This window comes from Fusarium keratoplasticum, chromosome 11 (assembly GCF_025433545.1).
Source record: "Fusarium keratoplasticum isolate Fu6.1 chromosome 11, whole genome shotgun sequence".
NCBI lineage: Eukaryota > Fungi > Ascomycota > Sordariomycetes > Hypocreales > Nectriaceae > Fusarium > Fusarium keratoplasticum.
Window position 1 is genome coordinate 1,055,345 of NC_070539.1, and position 16,346 is coordinate 1,071,690.

The following is a 16,346-nucleotide window of genomic DNA, read 5'->3' on the forward strand; positions in this document are numbered from 1 at the left end:
GAATATAGCAGTTATTGACGTGGCATGAATGCTGGAAGAATGTGATGAATGGAAGAGACTGACCGTTACTGCTAGATAAGTCGTCGTCGGACGTTACAGTTCGTAGAAGCAACACATAGGGAGGCGCTGAAGGAGAATCGTCCCCAGTCAGCTGATCCCCAGAGCATGAATCAAGAAGCGAATAGCCCCTGTAAATCACTAGTATCACTTCCCTTTGAGGGATGTAATGAGCCGATACAAAACTGAATCATAAACTCTTTGTGCTGTTTGAAGTGATGCGGGGACCTTAGGGTGCCTATTGAGGGCATTGTGAAGCCGAACAATGTTCTGTTAGCGGGAAGACCTAACTCACTGGACATTCGAAGTCTCCGAGTTGGGTTGCACTCTTTTACCGAATTGGGCTTTGATGTCATAATGCATTGATCATATTCATTGTTCCTGTGGCCGACGACCCCTTTCAGATCCGTGATTGATATCAACAAAGAAGTCTCTAGGTATATAAGCCGTCAAATGACCCAACAGTAGCGCAACTAGTTGGTGATTCAGAATTAAGCCTCAAGTATATAAAGTGAGCCTGGCACCCAGAACCATCGACCAAACGCACTCCAAACACCAACAGAACCTGCACGCAAATCCCGCCATCTCGAAAACACACCAACCTCCCAACCTCGCACTACACTACCGCAAAGATGCCCGCCGAGCCCGAGGTTCACATCCACATCATTGAGAAGAAGGAGTTGGCCGCGATCGACAAGGTCAAGGGAGCCATCGATGAAATTTATGGCAAGGGCATGACCCACGTCCAGGAGGACACTTCCAAGTTCGTCGTCAAGACGATCAAAAAGAACCCCGAGAACCTCCTGAAGGAGCTCAAGGATAAGGGATGCTAAGCTCTCTGCATGAGAGGGCGTTTGCGGCCAGCATATGCATCGCTCGATAATTTGATCGGAGCAAAAGGGGGCAAATGTGTGTTAGCTAGCATTTGCAACAATTTGAAGGCTTACTAGAGTCCAAATCCGTCGTATTTTCACCTATCCTCTCTCGGTCCCTACTTTGCGCCACGTGTTCCTACCAATAAACTGTATCGATATCTGAGTTGAAAGTCGGTATGACATGATATATGGAGAATCTATGTCCGCTGCCTGGCGGTGTATAGCGTAAGGTCCGAGGCCGACGAGTCTGGACCGTGTCCGGGCTTTGGTGAGGTTAGACCACCTATCGGGAGGTCCGGGTGACAGGCAGTAGCTAGCGAACAGGTTAGTGCCCACTCTCTGGTGGATTTACTTGCCATTTCCAGCCACGTGAATGAAGTGTATGCTAATATGAATATAGTCCGTCACGGTACTCTCGGCTGCGGGTGAGCTGCTCTACTATAGCACCCGTATAAACCCACTTCGTGGACCACCTTTCCTACCCTTTTTGTCACCAACTGTCGATATATACTTCTTGACTAACTAAATAAGCATAATATGGCGGGAAAACATGTCATCCGCTAACCTTGTCGGGCGGGCCGAATGGGTTCGTCCCAATCCCATGGAATACGAAAAGCTTGAATCCCCTTTAATCATCCCGCTCATGGTTCACGGTATTTGTTAGAATGAAACGTGCTCAAAATGCCACCACTGACGTTGAGACGTTTCTAGAATGGCAGGGTTGTGTTATTGGTGGAATCATCATTATGCGGCACTTCGGAGTGGGTCGATCCGTCCGCCTCATTTGGGTAATTATGCTTATACAGACCTATATAAGAAGGGACTACATGTCTTTAGTAGTAGTTTGTTAGAGCAGCCAGTCTTGGAATATCAACAATCATGGCGTTTCTGAAGCTTACCCCGACTCTTCTCCTGGCTATCGTCAGTGGGGCCTCTGCCAAGGACATCTTTGTCTCCCCCACTGGCTCTGGTTCTGGTACCCTTGATGCTCCCTATGGCTCTATCCAGTCTGCCGTGAACGCGGCCAAGGCTGGTGACACCATCTACCTGCGAAAGGGTACCTATGCTCCCACGACAAACATCCAGTTCAAGACGAGCGGAAGCAAGGGCTCCCCCATCACTGTCCGACCTTACCAGAGCGAGAAGGTTGTCATTGACGGTGAGAACCTTCCTGGGTAAGTTTTCTCAGCCACTTCCGGACTTTTCAGTCAATTAACGGCCAAAAGTACTCCCAAGAAGCTGGACGAGGCCCTGCCCAATGGTGAGCGAGGCATCTTCCACATCCAGAACGCCAACTACTGGTCTTTCTACAACCTGGAGTATGTATCCATCCTATAACCTACTGGGCTTCCAACTTATACATTTTCAGGCTGATCAACGGCCCCTACGGCATCTACGCCCGTGATGCCTCCAACAACTACTACGAGGGTCTCTCCACCCACGACAACTACGAGACTGGCTTTCAGCTCGAGGGTGCTTCCGCCAACAACGTTGTCGTGAACCTCGACTCTTACCGCAACCGCGATCCCCGCAAGAACGGTGAGAGCGCCGACGGCTTCGCCTGCAAGGACGGCAAGGGTGAGGGTAACGTCCTCCGCAACGCCCGTCTCTGGGACAATGTCGATGACGGTCTTGACCTGTTCATGTTCGGCTCCCCCGTCACTCTGGAGGAGGTCTACGCCTGGGGCAACGGTTACAACCGCTGGGGCTTCAGCCCCTTTGAGGGTGATGGCAACGGCTTCAAGCTAGGCATCAAGAACAACCCTCCCGCCAACCACATTGTCAAGAACTGCATTGCCTTTGACAACCTTAAGAAGGGCTTCATCGACAACGGCAACCCCGGCACTCTGACCTTTGAGCGCAACACTGCCTGGAACAACGGCGATGTTGGCTACAACATGAAGAGCTCCTCTTCTCAGATGAACAACAACATTGCTGCCTCCAACGCTGTCTCCCAGGTCAGCTTGATCAGCAGCGTCAAGCAGTCTGGAAACTCTTGGAACGACAAGACTACCTGGAACGACAAGTCCTTCAAGAGCACCGACTCTTCTACCCTCAAGGGTGCTCGTGGCAGCGACGGTCGGGTCAAGGCTAGCGATTTCCTTATCCCCACCAGCGGCAAGGCCATTGGTGCTACCACCAAGGCCAAGGTTTAAGAGCTAGGAGATTTGAGATGTTCACGATGTACATATTATTGTTCGGAAAATAATGGTTTAAGCCCTACGTTTGTCCGTTTTGACGGCTGTATATACAAACATTTATAGAGAACGCCAGCGATTTCGTTCCAGAGATATCTCGTATTGGTAGAAGTGTATGATCAATCCTTAAACAAGCTCAACTCTAGAAACCTTGGCGTGAAAAATCTCCTTGCAGCGTTCACACACGTCGTTGCGAGGTTTATGACTCGCAACCGGGATGTCCTGGGGAACCCACTCACTATATATCCCAATCCTCGTGAACTGTCCATGTTTTGTTGCTCTGAGTACTAGCCCAAATCGTGTATCGGGCCCAGGTCCCATGATAGTCTCCCGTCCTACCTTGAATAGCAATTCTAGCAACCAGACCGACGACAATGATGCGTTTGTCTCATCCTCGTTGTCAAGGATAAGCCTTACTGAATGCTGGCCGCCATCGTCATGAAGAATTAGGGCAGCTCCAGAGGGAAAAGAGAGGGTGGTGTAGACCAGAGGACCGTTGATGGTGAGCCGGCTGCTAGCAACACTTCCCAAAGGCAGTAGGGAATTTGAGACTACAACTTCAATCTCCAAGACGCACGCGGTTTCTCGCCGCGTGTCTCTCTCCCACATCTCGGGACGCCATTCTACTTCCATCAAGTGCGAAGCCCATGAGAATGATGGTCCACCCGTCGGCTTTGTTCGTCGCTGGCCAGCTTTGACGCTCCAGAGAAGTCCTCGAATAAGGGATGGCTTCCATAGCCCGGCCACGTATTCCGACGTGGATAGACCAGCTGCCTTAGAGAAGCGACTCGCCACTGCTGCAAGAGCATTCAGCCTATCATTGGCAAATGTTAACTGGCGCGCCGAGTACTTTTCCACAGTATGTGCCCACTCCTGCCGGAGGAGGTCATCTGTCGGGGGCGGGAGCATTCCAAAGCGCTGCTTCTTGCCAGAACTATTGCAGAAGTATGAAGCTCTTTGGCTCCCATAGTCAATGATCCTCTCAGACAGAGCCTGTTCCTGAAAGGTCCATGCTCTCATGTCAATGGGTTCGCCTACCGCAGGTCTCCACTTGACCGCCTGGATAATGTCGTAAACACCCTCAGAACATCTCATGGGTAACGCTACTCCCGGGGCCGGATGAAGCCGATCGTGCAGAAACCCTCCGTGGCAGGTAGTTGAACAAGATGCGGACAGAGTAACTAGGGCTCCTTGGTAGACCTCGGGCATCTTGTTGATCTCTCTGGCTTTGTCGTCCTCATCATCCTGGATGATACACATGGAATCTATCCAGAGATAAGGGAGATTCAGTTCACGGCATGTGCGGATGGCGTCGCGGAGCGTCAGGGGCATCTCTCCAAGGTCAATGGCTTGGTAGCGTTCATTGACATTCTGGCTCGTTGTCTGGGCTTTCTGGGGACCACCCCAGCAGTAGGACAAGGCAGCCCAGATCGGGCTGTCTATGGAGGCTGAATCAACTAAGCGGGGATTTTGTACGTTGATTAGTCGAGAGGGGGGTGGTAGGCGTGTCTGCGTACACTTGGCATGTGAGCTCAAGCACTCATTTAGCGACGTTTGCATTTTCGAGAATGACTTTGAGGAGCTGACAGCCGGCTGAACCACATGTGACGTAAATCTGTCCATTGTGGGAGCATCTGGCTGTACAATTAGGAACAATCAGACTACCAGGCCCGCTTAACTTACCCTTCCGAGGCCATAGATTAAATCTAGTGACGCCATCAGTAAGCCAGCCCCTCGGTTCATCTCGTCTCCAGGCTCCTTCCAGGGTCATCCCATGGCCACCATCTGCCCTGCGAATGTACCAGAGCGTCACCACGAGTGTGAATTGACAGGCGGTTTCCTCGGTAACAGCGTCCACTAGGAGTCTTCGTGTGAGATCGTTCTTGAGAGTGACAATACATGCTTGGAAGAGCCCGCAGGTGTTTGTTGCTGCTGTAAAAACCTGCGCTCCGGGAATGTGAAACGAACCAAGGCTAGTCTCGCGATTCGTCGAGTTCGCGGCCTTGGCCGTGTCTACAATGAATTTCTCGCAGTGTTGGCACGTATGAAGCTGATATTCTTGAGCATGCTGACGGAATGTTTCCATTTTTACGGTGTATCTTGGCTAGGTATGTTAAAGAAGAGGGAGCTGGTACGTTAGCGGGTACAGGGTGAGACAATAAACCCAGTGGGATAAATGACGGGCCGACTGTCCAATAAGAGACCTGTAGTTCTGGGAGGAACGCCATAATGCATTATCGACCACCTACTTGTTTGGAAGATGCCCATCGCCTATCCGACTACAGTATCATACTCTTGAGCTGGCTTTGATTGATCAAGCAGGATCGTCGTCCGCTGAACCTTATCTGCTCCTCGGGCACTGACCAATAGGATGCGAATTACCGAATACGGCAATTTTGCCTAGCGCTGATGCGTGAGCAAAATGGGGGATTCTGACGTGACGTAAACTCATCCCATGCATAATCACCGCCGTTTTCTAATCATTCTATTCAAGTTCGGCAAAGATCACATAACAGCCACCTCAATTTCCTGATAGCTGGTTCCCTGCAGTTATGGAGCCGCTGCAAGTCGCTATGCACCGCAATGGCGCCGTCACCAAGACTCGACGCGGCCTACGAGTCACCAGGGAAAAGCATCAGGGGACATCCTTTGTCAACGCAACCACGGTCGCAAGAGTCACAGGAAATTCACACCTGCCTTCTACAAAGATCAAATTTGTACTGGAGAAGCCGCAGAAACCCCGACAGGCGCCAAGACCGGTGACTGAGGCTGACCTGAGCCGTGTGCAAGGGGGTGAGAACCGAAGAATTGCGCCCAGAACGAGTTCAAGGAACCAAGACAAGGACGTATCGGAAAAGCCTTATTCGACGATTCCATATCAGTCTGTCGCTAGCAGAGTTTCCAAGGAATCGCTCTCTTTCCCATTGACCAAAGCATGGCGTCAACTGAACGAGGCGGGCGCTTGTTACATCCCATCACCTTCTGGCATTCCCCTACCAGACTGGGTCTTGCATGGGCTTCCTGCAGAAATCCCCGACGAAGGACGAAAATGCTTCCACGCATATCTCTTTTCGTGTCCCATAAGGCATTACCCATTTGAACAGCTGCAAGTCGTTTCGTGGCAACCGCTGTCCATGGATCAGAGTCGCTTTGAGCGACTGATGTTAGAGCCATTGATGCTCAACTGTACTTTGACAATGGGGGCCCTGTTCCTCCTGCTCAAATCTGGGACAAGGGAGTCAGCAGGGTTTTCGATGCATTCGGCAAAACTGTGCGCCTTGGTCAACAAACTGTTGGGAGACGAGAAACAGACCATCGGCAAAACAGTGGTCGTAATTCAGTCTATTGCGAGCTTGGCTATTTTGGCAGTATGTTCTTGACCGAAATCTGTAATTCTGGCTTACTGACCCGGCGTGCCAGACATTTCTTGGGTTGTACGACCATTGGTTGGCCCATCTAAACGGCCTCAAGCTGTTGGTCCAGGCAGCGGGCGGCTTACAGGTCCTCCCACTACCAGTTCAAATACTCGTAAAAAAGTGAGTTTTCGAGCACGGCTTTACACTTACTGGCACTAACCTACCCCAGAGCGGACTTGAAAGGGGCTTCCGAGATAGTAACGACACCTTTTTTTGCCCAAGCACAATTACAGAGGCCAATCTCAGAAAGTCTCCCTCGCGACCGACGGATGGCCATAGAAGCCGACGTCCGACTAGCAGTTCGCCAGTATGATGGTGTATGCGATGACTTGTGTGACACCATCGCGTCTCTGGCTGTCCTTGTCGCCACAATCGACTTTGCAGCATCGCAGCGAGGGTCGCTGATATTTGATCCGCTTGCGCTGATGGAAGAATATTATGGCATTGAGTATCGCTTACTGATGGCCTCAGTCCCAATACAGACACGTTTGGAGGCCCTAGATAGGTGTTTGGACGGGGCTAATGCGCTCCAACACCACAACAACCCCTCGTTCGGCTCGCCTAGCGATATGCAACATGAAGCCGAAAGGTCTCTTGACATAACTCTTCGTCTCGCGGCTCTCTTCTTCCTCAAGATGGTCAAAGGGGGTCCAGCTGATACTCTAGACGGACTGGTGCACATGATGCAGATCTTGAACGAGCATATGCGTCGCATTACATATCTACCTTTATCTATGGCAACTGATCCCCCACGCGGACTTTCGAGGAGCGCTCTCATATGGATTGCTCTTATGGCAGATCGGATCTCGAGGGGGAGCGGTTTCGAGGGATGGAACTGGGGCTCAAGGAAAGTCGATCGGCATATTTCTCGAGACTTTTTGTTATGGGCCTTGGGCGGAGGAGGCGTCCACCATGCTGATTTCCGACTGTGCCGCATTTTGGACTTGGGAAGATTCGAGGTTGGCTCATGGGACCCTCGAGCACAGATTGAGCAAATCCTAGCATCGTAACACCCGTTTTGAGATAGTTCCGGGACTGCAAGCAAGAAAACAAGGCCTGATTATCCAATAGACTCCAGTTGAAGAGCGTAGCGAGGGCTTATCTCATCCTGAAGGCTGGAAAATGTGGAGTTGGCGATACATTACTGCATTCGGCAACTTGGATGCGATTGGCCAGCTTCAAAAATCCGAGTTGACGACTTAACACGCGCTTGTAACTTGCTTCTTTGCCCATGAGAGATTTTTTAGGCGACATGATGACATGAATGTTTCTGAAGGGGCTGGCTTACGAGCTGGCCAGCCCTCCTGTTTATAAATAACAGCCCAAGCCCTCTCCTAATCAGAGACCCTCTTAACCCTGTGTCATTGCTATGCGAGGGCGCCCGTGGTATACCGTATACGTTTCTGACAAGAACCAATAAGTTTGGCTTTGACATTGGTCCTTCCAGAGATATTGTTCCCACAGAAAGGTAGATCAGGCTTGAATTCTCGCCACAGCCCGAAGGCTACTAGCCGCACCCGCGACACGAATCTCCTGCCCCAGCATCATGTCAGAACTCACCGATCGCGTAGTCCCTAGAGACTCTATAGTTCTCGTGACTGGTGCAAACGGGTTCTTGGGTTCACATATTTCTGACCAATTCCTTCGTTATTGCTATCGAGTCCGGGGTACCGTTCGCAACCTTGAGAAGATTGCCTGGCTCGAGAAACACTTTGAAGAAAAATACGGAGCTGGGCGCTTTGAACTCGTCATGGTGGCTGATATGGCCGCTGAAAAGGCCTTTCATGGAGTAATCAAGGACAAGACAGCACTCCTACTGACGTTGTTGAACCTCTTTACCAAAGCCAACAGGTGTCTCCATTGTCGCTCACACAGCTTCAGTCGTGTCCCTTGATCCAGATCCGAACAATACGATCCCTCTGGTTATCTCTGGCTCACTCAACGCTTTAAAGGCAGCGTATGATGAACCGAGTGTAAAACAGTTTATATACACCTCGTCCTCTGCCTCCGTGTATAACCCACCGGATGAACCTGGTAACATGGTCGCCCAAGATACCTGGAACGAAGAAGCCATCCGAGAAGCCTGGAAGGAGCCGCCATACGAACCTGAGAGAGGAATAATGGTATACGCCGCTGGTAAAATGCAGGCAGAAAAGGAGATTTGGCGATTTCACAAAGAGCACCATCAAGAGCGGGAGGATTTAGTAGTGAACAACCCCCTCGAGCACCGTCAACTGTCTAGGTACTAACTCACATGAGTTCTTCCTTCCACTAATCTGGGCAGACCACTTGATCCGGTCAATCAAGGCTATACGAGCACGTCTGGCTTCATCCCGCTACTTTGCAAGGGTGAAGCAATGCCCATGCATCCTTTCTTTCCCCGCCGTATGTATCTGACACTAAACAACTACAACGACTCTAATTAACATGCCTACAGAATACTACGTTAACGTTTAAGATACCGGTCGACTTCATGTTCAGCAGCCATTCTTTCAACTGTGAAGGACGAAAGAATTTTTGCATTTGTGGGAAGATTTAGCTGGGATAGAGTTTTGTCCCTCTTGCGAGAGGCTCAGCCCACCAAAACCTTTCCGGATGATTTTTCGGGTGGGGATGATCCCCATGAGATCCAAGGTCGGGATAAGGCGGAGAATCTACTTCGTGTGCTTGGTCGCCCAGGGTGGACGAGTTTGGAGGAATCAGTCACGGACAACATTCGGGACTTGTAACTTGCTTGGAATGGGCCTGACTTTGGATCTGAGGTGCGTTTAATTCAGCGATGACCATCGAGAACCTGGTATGATTGCGTCCCAAAAATGATTTAGTCGGTCACCATGATAAGAAAAGGTACTGGCTGCCGCAAATTCTGACTGTGGGCATCGTCTGCAGACCTTGATCCTATTGCGGCACCGCAATTACTTGCATTGCAGCCAACAAAGGATCGAAAATGTCGTTAGAGGTTACCTACACTCAATCAAGCTAAATTTGTCTCTGCCACCTCGTCATTCCTGCCTTGCGAAGTCATAAAGCGTGATATTAGCTGCTCTTAACTGTCGGCCGCCCTCCATCGATGGGCAGCGAATCCTACACCTTAGCTGAACAAGCCTGACCATGCCAGAGAAACGCATCTGAAACCGTATTAACTCGGCTATGCCCGGGAATATCGAGGCTTTTAAGCTTCTCTCTACCTGGTTCCCTACCGCAGATCAGCAGACTGTGTGCTGCGCGGCCGTAAAACCCAACGCTGAAGCTATGCAACGTTGTATTTTGGTCTCTGGAAAATGTAGCCCTGCATGCATAGCTGCTCCTTAGTCAACGTGTCGTGTTGTTGTGGCCCGGGCCCCCAGAAGGATGAAACATGCGACTTGTGTGGCTGTGTCAATGCTTCCTTTGGACTGCATAACCTACACGACTGGCAAGCTGCTACCGCCTTTTTACGACTGGTGATAACTTCATTGTGGCTCCACCTGTTGGCTTGGTGTCTAAATGAGCTGGCAGGCGCAGTTTGGGCCACGGGTCGACTGAACAGTTGCAAAATCCAAGATTAGATCACAGTTCTGTGTGTAGAGGATCAGAGGATTTGAAAGAGGAAAACATGACGCTAACTTGTGAAGTAGAATAATGGTAAAAAAAACAGCCTATAAAGGGCGCTATTCTGTCACCGAGTTGAAGATTCGGGCCCTCATCACCATCACACTCACCAAGACAGGCTATCCATCTACCATCATCACCATCTTTCCCCATTCCCGCACTTAGTCAGTTCGTCACCATGAAGACCAGCGCTTTCGTCTCCATTGTCTATGCCACCGTGGCTTTTGCTTCAGTGAGTTCACCATTCCGGCTACCGTGCCAAGCTCTGCATGATTGACAGATATCAAGGCGATCCCTCAATCCAACAATGTTCCAAAGGCTGTCAGCGCCCCCATTGACGGCTATGAAATCGCCCCTATGAAGTGGACTGGACAGGTCGACAAGCGCAGCGAGAATATCACTCTTGAGGGCACCCTTGAGGAAATCACAGTCAAGGCCCGAGAGATCAACCCAGACTTCGGTGCCTCTCCCTCAGTTGAGAAGCGCGGTGTGAGTTCTCTCAACATTGTCTAGATCCATAGCTAATCTTTGGGTGTTCCAGTTCGGAAAAATCAACTGCGGCTGGGGAGGCAAGGGCCGTGCTGGAGTTCTGGCCATCAAGGAAGGTATTGACTACCTCCAGGGAATCGACGGCTATTGTGGCCTAGATGATGGCCCCTACAAGTGTGCCCGCGTCAGCTGCTCGTGGGACTCTGCCATCTGGCTCTGCAATGACAATGATACCCCTCTTCGCGTTCCTTGCAAGGACCTCGGTCCCTTTGCGGCCAAGATCCGCGAGGACTGCATGTCCAGTGGTTGGTCCGAGCCCATGACTCAAGGTACGCTGAGACGAAGAGAGCTCTAAGATAGTGAGACTAATACTCGAATTAGGCCAGCTATTCAGCGATAAGGGCAACTGGAATGTGATTGTTGGGAAGGACAGTTGCTAGACAAACTTTGCGATGCAAGAGATGGGAGGGTGGATGAAGGGTGCCGGCACTCGATGAGATTGATGATCTAGACGACATGAGGGATGAAATGAGCATGGACTGGTGTTGAGCATTTCTTTTTATCATTGCGCTCTTTTGTAATGCAAAGTCAATTAACACAGACCTGGTCACATTATAAGTATGGGCATTTTTGATTCCTGAGAGATCAACCTGAGCGAGGGCTGACTGGGGCCGATGACAACGCTGGGAACGACCAAGAGTGCAGTACATATGCCCTTTCGGAAGTAACAGTGAGGCCTAGCTTACAACCACCGCGTGTATTAGTGGCTTTCGCTTCTTGAAGTCTTTCGAGTCCTAACTTGAAACCTGTGCTATAGAAGCTTGCCACGATTGTTTTGTTGTGAAACCAATGCTTTTGGCTAGGTGTAGTATCTGCATTGACAGAATTGTCATTCTCCGAAGCGTATTGAACTTTGGTTACTTGGCCATTATGATATTTGAATTTGTCTAATAGTATCAGGTTCAGGACCGTATTATTCCATAATCATTGTAACTAGTAGACGGCCACCGGAAGAATACAAACACGCCGGTATTCTTTGGGCAAGGAAGAGTTCAACTGATAAACAGCCATCCTGGCACGAGCAACAGCCCGTATTACCCTCCTGAAATTTGTGCAAGACTCGACTCACCGTTCGGGGTGTCCTGCAAGCTCGTAAGCCATCCCTGGTTGCTACAGCTCCGCGGCCTGCCTCCTCGTAGAGGGTCTAGCGGACTGAACGGCGGTCGGCGTCGCCCTCTGGGCTATATAAAGTTCTGGAAGGTCGCTATGACTTCCGCCCTCCATATGAGCGCCTCGCGTCCTGAAGATAGGGCTGAGAGTATTATGACGGTTGACGAGGAACCAAATTAACGCTCCAACCGTCAATACACCAGCTGTGACACCAAGACCGACGCCGGCCTTGATTGAAGTATTCCAGCCACCGGGGCCAAGGTCCTCGCCTCTATTGCCGTCAACTGGCGGAAGAGCCACATCCGTACTAGTTGCATTAGCCTGCAGCGGTTTTGCCTCCTCCCAGATACCGGCGGCCGACTTGTAAGCTTGGATGATCGCTCCGTCGACCCAGTAGTAAATCCAGACCTCGCCGGGGACCTTTGACCGCGATACCACTGCTATGCCGCCGCTTCTTTCTCCGGCCTTCGGCTAATTTGTCTGGCTACCGTTGGGTCCAAGAATCCATTCACCGTCAGTACTGGACTCGCGAGCCTGATATAATGTGTTGTCTGTGCCGATATAGTAGACTTCTCGTAACCCGTTCTTTGTCACTGCGTGTCCAATAGCTTGAGTATCGGGGTCCTAGAATGGTAGGGAGAAGTCGGAGCCAGATGTGTCGTCAAATTTGAGCTGATTGGGGGCGGTCTCGTTTGTGACGTTACCCTTCAAAGGGCGCGGGAAACTATCTGGGAACAATGAGTGATATGTTTGGGCTGGATATTTGGTAGTCAGATACGCCTTACCGATCTGCCACATCTCATCTTGTGGCAAGCGAGCCACTTCAATGTCTCTAGAGCCTCGTGAGGAAACCACCGAAATGTCTTTGCGCTTGTGATAAGCTAACGCCAAGGCCATCCTAAGGCCGGCATCCGGCGAGACCCTTCCTACGTCAGTCCAAAGCTTCGCGTCCTGCTCCCACGACATCATCATTATCTGTCTGTCCGCATTGTGGTAAAAGAGTCGATATTGTCGATATCCAACTTGATCCACCAAAACCTCGACGGAGAGCCCGGTTCTTTCGTGGACCGAGTTGACGCGGGCTATCAAGGAGGGGTACGTTTCGACCGTGCGATTGAAACGACCAGTCTCCATGTCGCACTCAAGGGCGGAGTCTCTGCGACGAGATTTCACCATTGAAACTGGAGCTGGCGGCACCAGTCGCAACCATTCCGATATCACAGAGGAAAGCTTGATAGAGCCATCGTCTATCGTGGCTACCAAATGCTGATGTTAATCATACTAGCTTGAGTTTCCCCTCAATGTTCAGTATTCCAAAATGTTTATCATGAGTGGTGATTCCAGAAACCAACCTACTGGTTATCAACGTAGACGCTATTTCCAATCTCCCGGAACGTCTCGATTTGATGGTGCATATCCTTGAAAACATTGTCCATGAGCAATAGCATATCTCTTCCAAGCGGCATAACTCGTTCATCCTCTTTCCCTTCTCCCCGGCCTTCCCCCATGACAACCTCGTAAATGACCTGGCTGGCTTTGCGATGATCACCATCGGCCTTGTATTTGCTGCCAAGCAAGCTGTGAGCCACTTGGTCTGTCCTCCCGCCAATGTAGTCTTGTGGGAAGGGTACAGATGATAGCCGAAGAGCGTTGGTAAAGTTGGTGTCGAACCCGCCAAGTTGGACTGTCAAGGTACGGATGTTGAAAGGAGCAACCTCGCGGGCGAGAATCCTTGTAAGGCCTATTTGAGATCAATTTCCAATTCATAGTCAGGTTCGAGAGTGACTTACCATCCATCGCAGCCTTGGCAGCGGCGTAGATGCCCATGCTTTCTCTGCCACCCACTCCGGCGCCAGATCCGATGTTGAGAATCAACCCTTGACGTCGTTGTCGCATATGAGGTAGCACTGCTCTGATAAGGCGGTATGGTCCAAAGTAGACCGTCTCCATTTGCCGGCGGACCTCATCTTCTGGGAAGCTCTCGACAGGGCCGTGAATGGACCAGCCGGCGTTGTTGACCAAAATGTCAATCCCAGTGCCCTCCTTTTCCAATTTCTCAATGACGAGGCCACCGTCGGGGTCGTCAACATCCAAGTTCAGCCAACGACCGCCCTTGTTCTCGATCTCAGAGACCAATTCCGGGACTTTGGCTGGATTTCGTGATGTTGCAATAACGTTGTGGCCGTTGGCAAGGGCGAGCCGAGTGAGCTCCAGACCAAATCCCGACGCTGCCCCAGTGATAAACCAGCTTAGCTTAGAAGTCTTCCAAGAAGTCATATTGATGAAGTGTAATAAGACTATATAAGATGCTGATAAAGTTGGATTGTTGCCCAGAAGTCTATGACCTTATAAGAGAGAGGATCGCGGCTCACGGACTTTAGCGCCGGTTAGGTCCGGGACAATCGGGGCCGCATTGGCCAGCACCTGAGACTTTGATGGTGTCAAGGCACCGGTTTGGAGACCCTCCGGAGTTAAGCTGCGGACTATTGAGGAATGATCAATATCTGATTTTGGCACATGGCACATGTAAAACGAGTGTACAACCCCCAAGCTAGGGGAGGCACTTCGGGAGTCCTTTGCTTTGCGTTGGCTGGCCCTGATTCTGGACAAGAGACCCAAACCCAAAATTGAGATTCAAAGGCGCGAAGACCGTTTCCTACAATTGATACTATCACAATAGTCACTGAGAGACTGGGAAATATTGGAACTTTAGTCTTCCCATCAGAACCGAGCAGCTAGATGAACAACTTCGACCCCTTAACTTTCCTCTTTTTCTGCCACCAAGGCCACAAAAACGACCAATACCGCTGCATAAGCCGCCGTAGCTGAGAGAACCGCGATGTTATCGTGGAGTACGAAAGCCATCATGATACCAAAAACAGCCACGAAAATGGTCGTCGTCCAAAGCGCCTGTCGAGTATCAAGGGTCAAGATACAAAGCCACATAGGTGCTATTAGAAACGCAGCGCCAACGGCAGCGACGCCTGCACGCATAAGCAGTTTCTCAGATCGGTTGTCTCCTCGTGTAGCGACAGGCGAGATGCGCTTTGTCTCCCAGTTTAGGACCAGTCTTGACCGTCCAGTGGGAGGCCTGATGTTTTCCATGACCCTCTCGAGAAGATCTCTGTCGACCCGCCTCTGCCCTGTGATCAGAAATGGATCTCTCGACTCACCGCCGCGCCTTTCCATGTATTCGTGTTCCTGCAAAGCTTGGACTAGATTGCTATTGGGTCAGGGTATTTCGATCTCGAACTGCGAAGAAGGAAAGGGATCGACAAGTTCAACTAGAGAGTGCTCGTTCTCACCATAGTTTTGGAGATCCCTCTCCCAGTCCCTCCAGTCTTTAACAGGTCCTTCGTACAGATTCCTGGCATGAGTAGCAAGTTTATACTGTAGTCTTTGTATGCGCATCCGCTGCATTTCCGCGAGGCTGACGCGGTAGCTTCTTGACCGTTCATTGGGCGGAGGAGGAAAGAGGATCTTGGCGAAATGGAACTGTCGGACCTTTTCAATGAGATTATTCTTGTATTCCCCTCGAATCCATTCCTGGTCTGCTTCCTCCGCGGCAGTGGGTGCTTCCTGCAGCGGGCTGTCCTGGCCGCTGAGTTGCTGATCAGTGGAAGACATGGGTCGTATGAGCGGTAAAGATTGTTCATGCTCGATCTGCTTGTTGACTGTCAATTTGGAAGAGATTGTTAAATATTTCTGCCCGGAAACCTGCCATGAATGTTACTTGGTAAGCCAACCCTGTCAGCTGAAATGCAGTCATCTGCAGGCAGCTCTATCCAGGATGGAGTGGCTGTTTCTGCAATGCGGTTTGGGTCGTCGTGTGACCAGAGCAAGATGGCGCTTGGCCGAGGGAGGGGGCATAATTGGTATCCCAGATAACGCTACGGCCCAAACTTGCGGGACCCGTTATCACAGTGCCAATTAGTTATAGTTAGGCTCTGGCAAAGTCTTTTCTCGGCGAGAAGTTGTCTATCTTGACCTTTTCCCAAGCCGCGTGACTTCATAGTCACACTGTGAAGACGCAGAACACGAGGTCTCTCCACGACAAGGCGGTTGCCTACTTATACCCCCAGGACCCGGACATATCATAGCGCTCTGCACGACACGACAACAACTATAGTGCATCCTCGGATATACTCGCTGCATTGTCATCAGAACTACCTCCTCATCAATCCCCAGCAAACACTCCATGACCAGTCGCAACGTATCAGAGGCCTTGCGAAAAAAACCGCCCAGCTTTAAGGTCCAGATCGCGCTGACGGGCAATCAAATGGTCCTCTGCTTTTCCGAACAAAACCAAGCCCAAGAATATTTCGAGTCGTTGGGGCAGGACTCCGGTCTCGACCCTATTATGAGCGTGGATGGCCTCGAGGTGTCCATAAGTCTGCAGGGAGTCCAATGGATCGAACTGGGAAAAGATCCCAACAGATCATTCAGGATTAAATTCCAGCGTTATTCGGCTGCTAGAGAGTGGCTACAAAGTTCCAAGCTGCATAAACTACTGAAAACAAAAAGAGGAGAGGTGGTGATCGCAGAGTCCA

General features: G+C 50.7%; 6 protein-coding genes across 6 annotated transcripts; 3 read left to right on the plus strand and 3 right to left on the minus strand.

Moving 5' to 3' along the window:
• Positions 1-1,793: 1,793 nt before the first annotated feature.
• Positions 1,794-3,088, plus strand: NCS57_01315600 (Polysaccharide lyase family 9; the record flags this gene model as incomplete). The annotated part of the gene is made up of 3 exons (XM_053062803.1): positions 1,794-2,107; positions 2,159-2,251; positions 2,302-3,088. Exons 1-3 carry the CDS (start codon positions 1,812-1,814, stop codon positions 3,086-3,088), a joined length of 1,176 nt encoding a protein of 391 aa, XP_052907698.1. The 5' UTR covers positions 1,794-1,811.
• Positions 3,089-3,256: 168 nt separating this feature from the next.
• NCS57_01315700 (HET domain-containing protein) lies at positions 3,257-5,216 on the minus strand (the record flags this gene model as incomplete). The annotated part of the gene is made up of 3 exons (XM_053062804.1): positions 3,257-4,569; positions 4,648-4,764; positions 4,814-5,216. The coding sequence occupies 3 exons, from the start codon at positions 5,214-5,216 to the stop codon at positions 3,257-3,259; spliced, it is 1,833 nt and encodes a 610-aa protein (XP_052907699.1).
• A 466-nt stretch (positions 5,217-5,682) lies between these two features.
• NCS57_01315800 (uncharacterized protein) lies at positions 5,683-6,670 on the plus strand (the record flags this gene model as incomplete). The annotated part of the gene is made up of 2 exons (XM_053062805.1): positions 5,683-6,498; positions 6,551-6,670. The coding sequence occupies 2 exons, from the start codon at positions 5,683-5,685 to the stop codon at positions 6,668-6,670; spliced, it is 936 nt and encodes a 311-aa protein (XP_052907700.1).
• Positions 6,671-10,315: 3,645 nt separating this feature from the next.
• On the plus strand, positions 10,316-11,066 carry NCS57_01315900 (uncharacterized protein; the record flags this gene model as incomplete). Its single annotated transcript, XM_053062806.1, has 4 exons — positions 10,316-10,369; positions 10,426-10,626; positions 10,679-10,955; positions 11,008-11,066. 4 exons carry the CDS (start codon positions 10,316-10,318, stop codon positions 11,064-11,066), a joined length of 591 nt encoding a protein of 196 aa, XP_052907701.1.
• Positions 11,067-13,148: 2,082 nt separating this feature from the next.
• NCS57_01316000 (uncharacterized protein) lies at positions 13,149-14,073 on the minus strand (the record flags this gene model as incomplete). Its single annotated transcript, XM_053062807.1, has 2 exons — positions 13,149-13,537; positions 13,587-14,073. 2 exons carry the CDS (start codon positions 14,071-14,073, stop codon positions 13,149-13,151), a joined length of 876 nt encoding a protein of 291 aa, XP_052907702.1.
• Positions 14,074-14,553: 480 nt separating this feature from the next.
• NCS57_01316100 (uncharacterized protein) lies at positions 14,554-15,423 on the minus strand (the record flags this gene model as incomplete). The annotated part of the gene is made up of 2 exons (XM_053062808.1): positions 14,554-14,939; positions 15,102-15,423. 2 exons carry the CDS (start codon positions 15,421-15,423, stop codon positions 14,554-14,556), a joined length of 708 nt encoding a protein of 235 aa, XP_052907703.1.
• Positions 15,424-16,346: the final 923 nt, after the last annotated feature.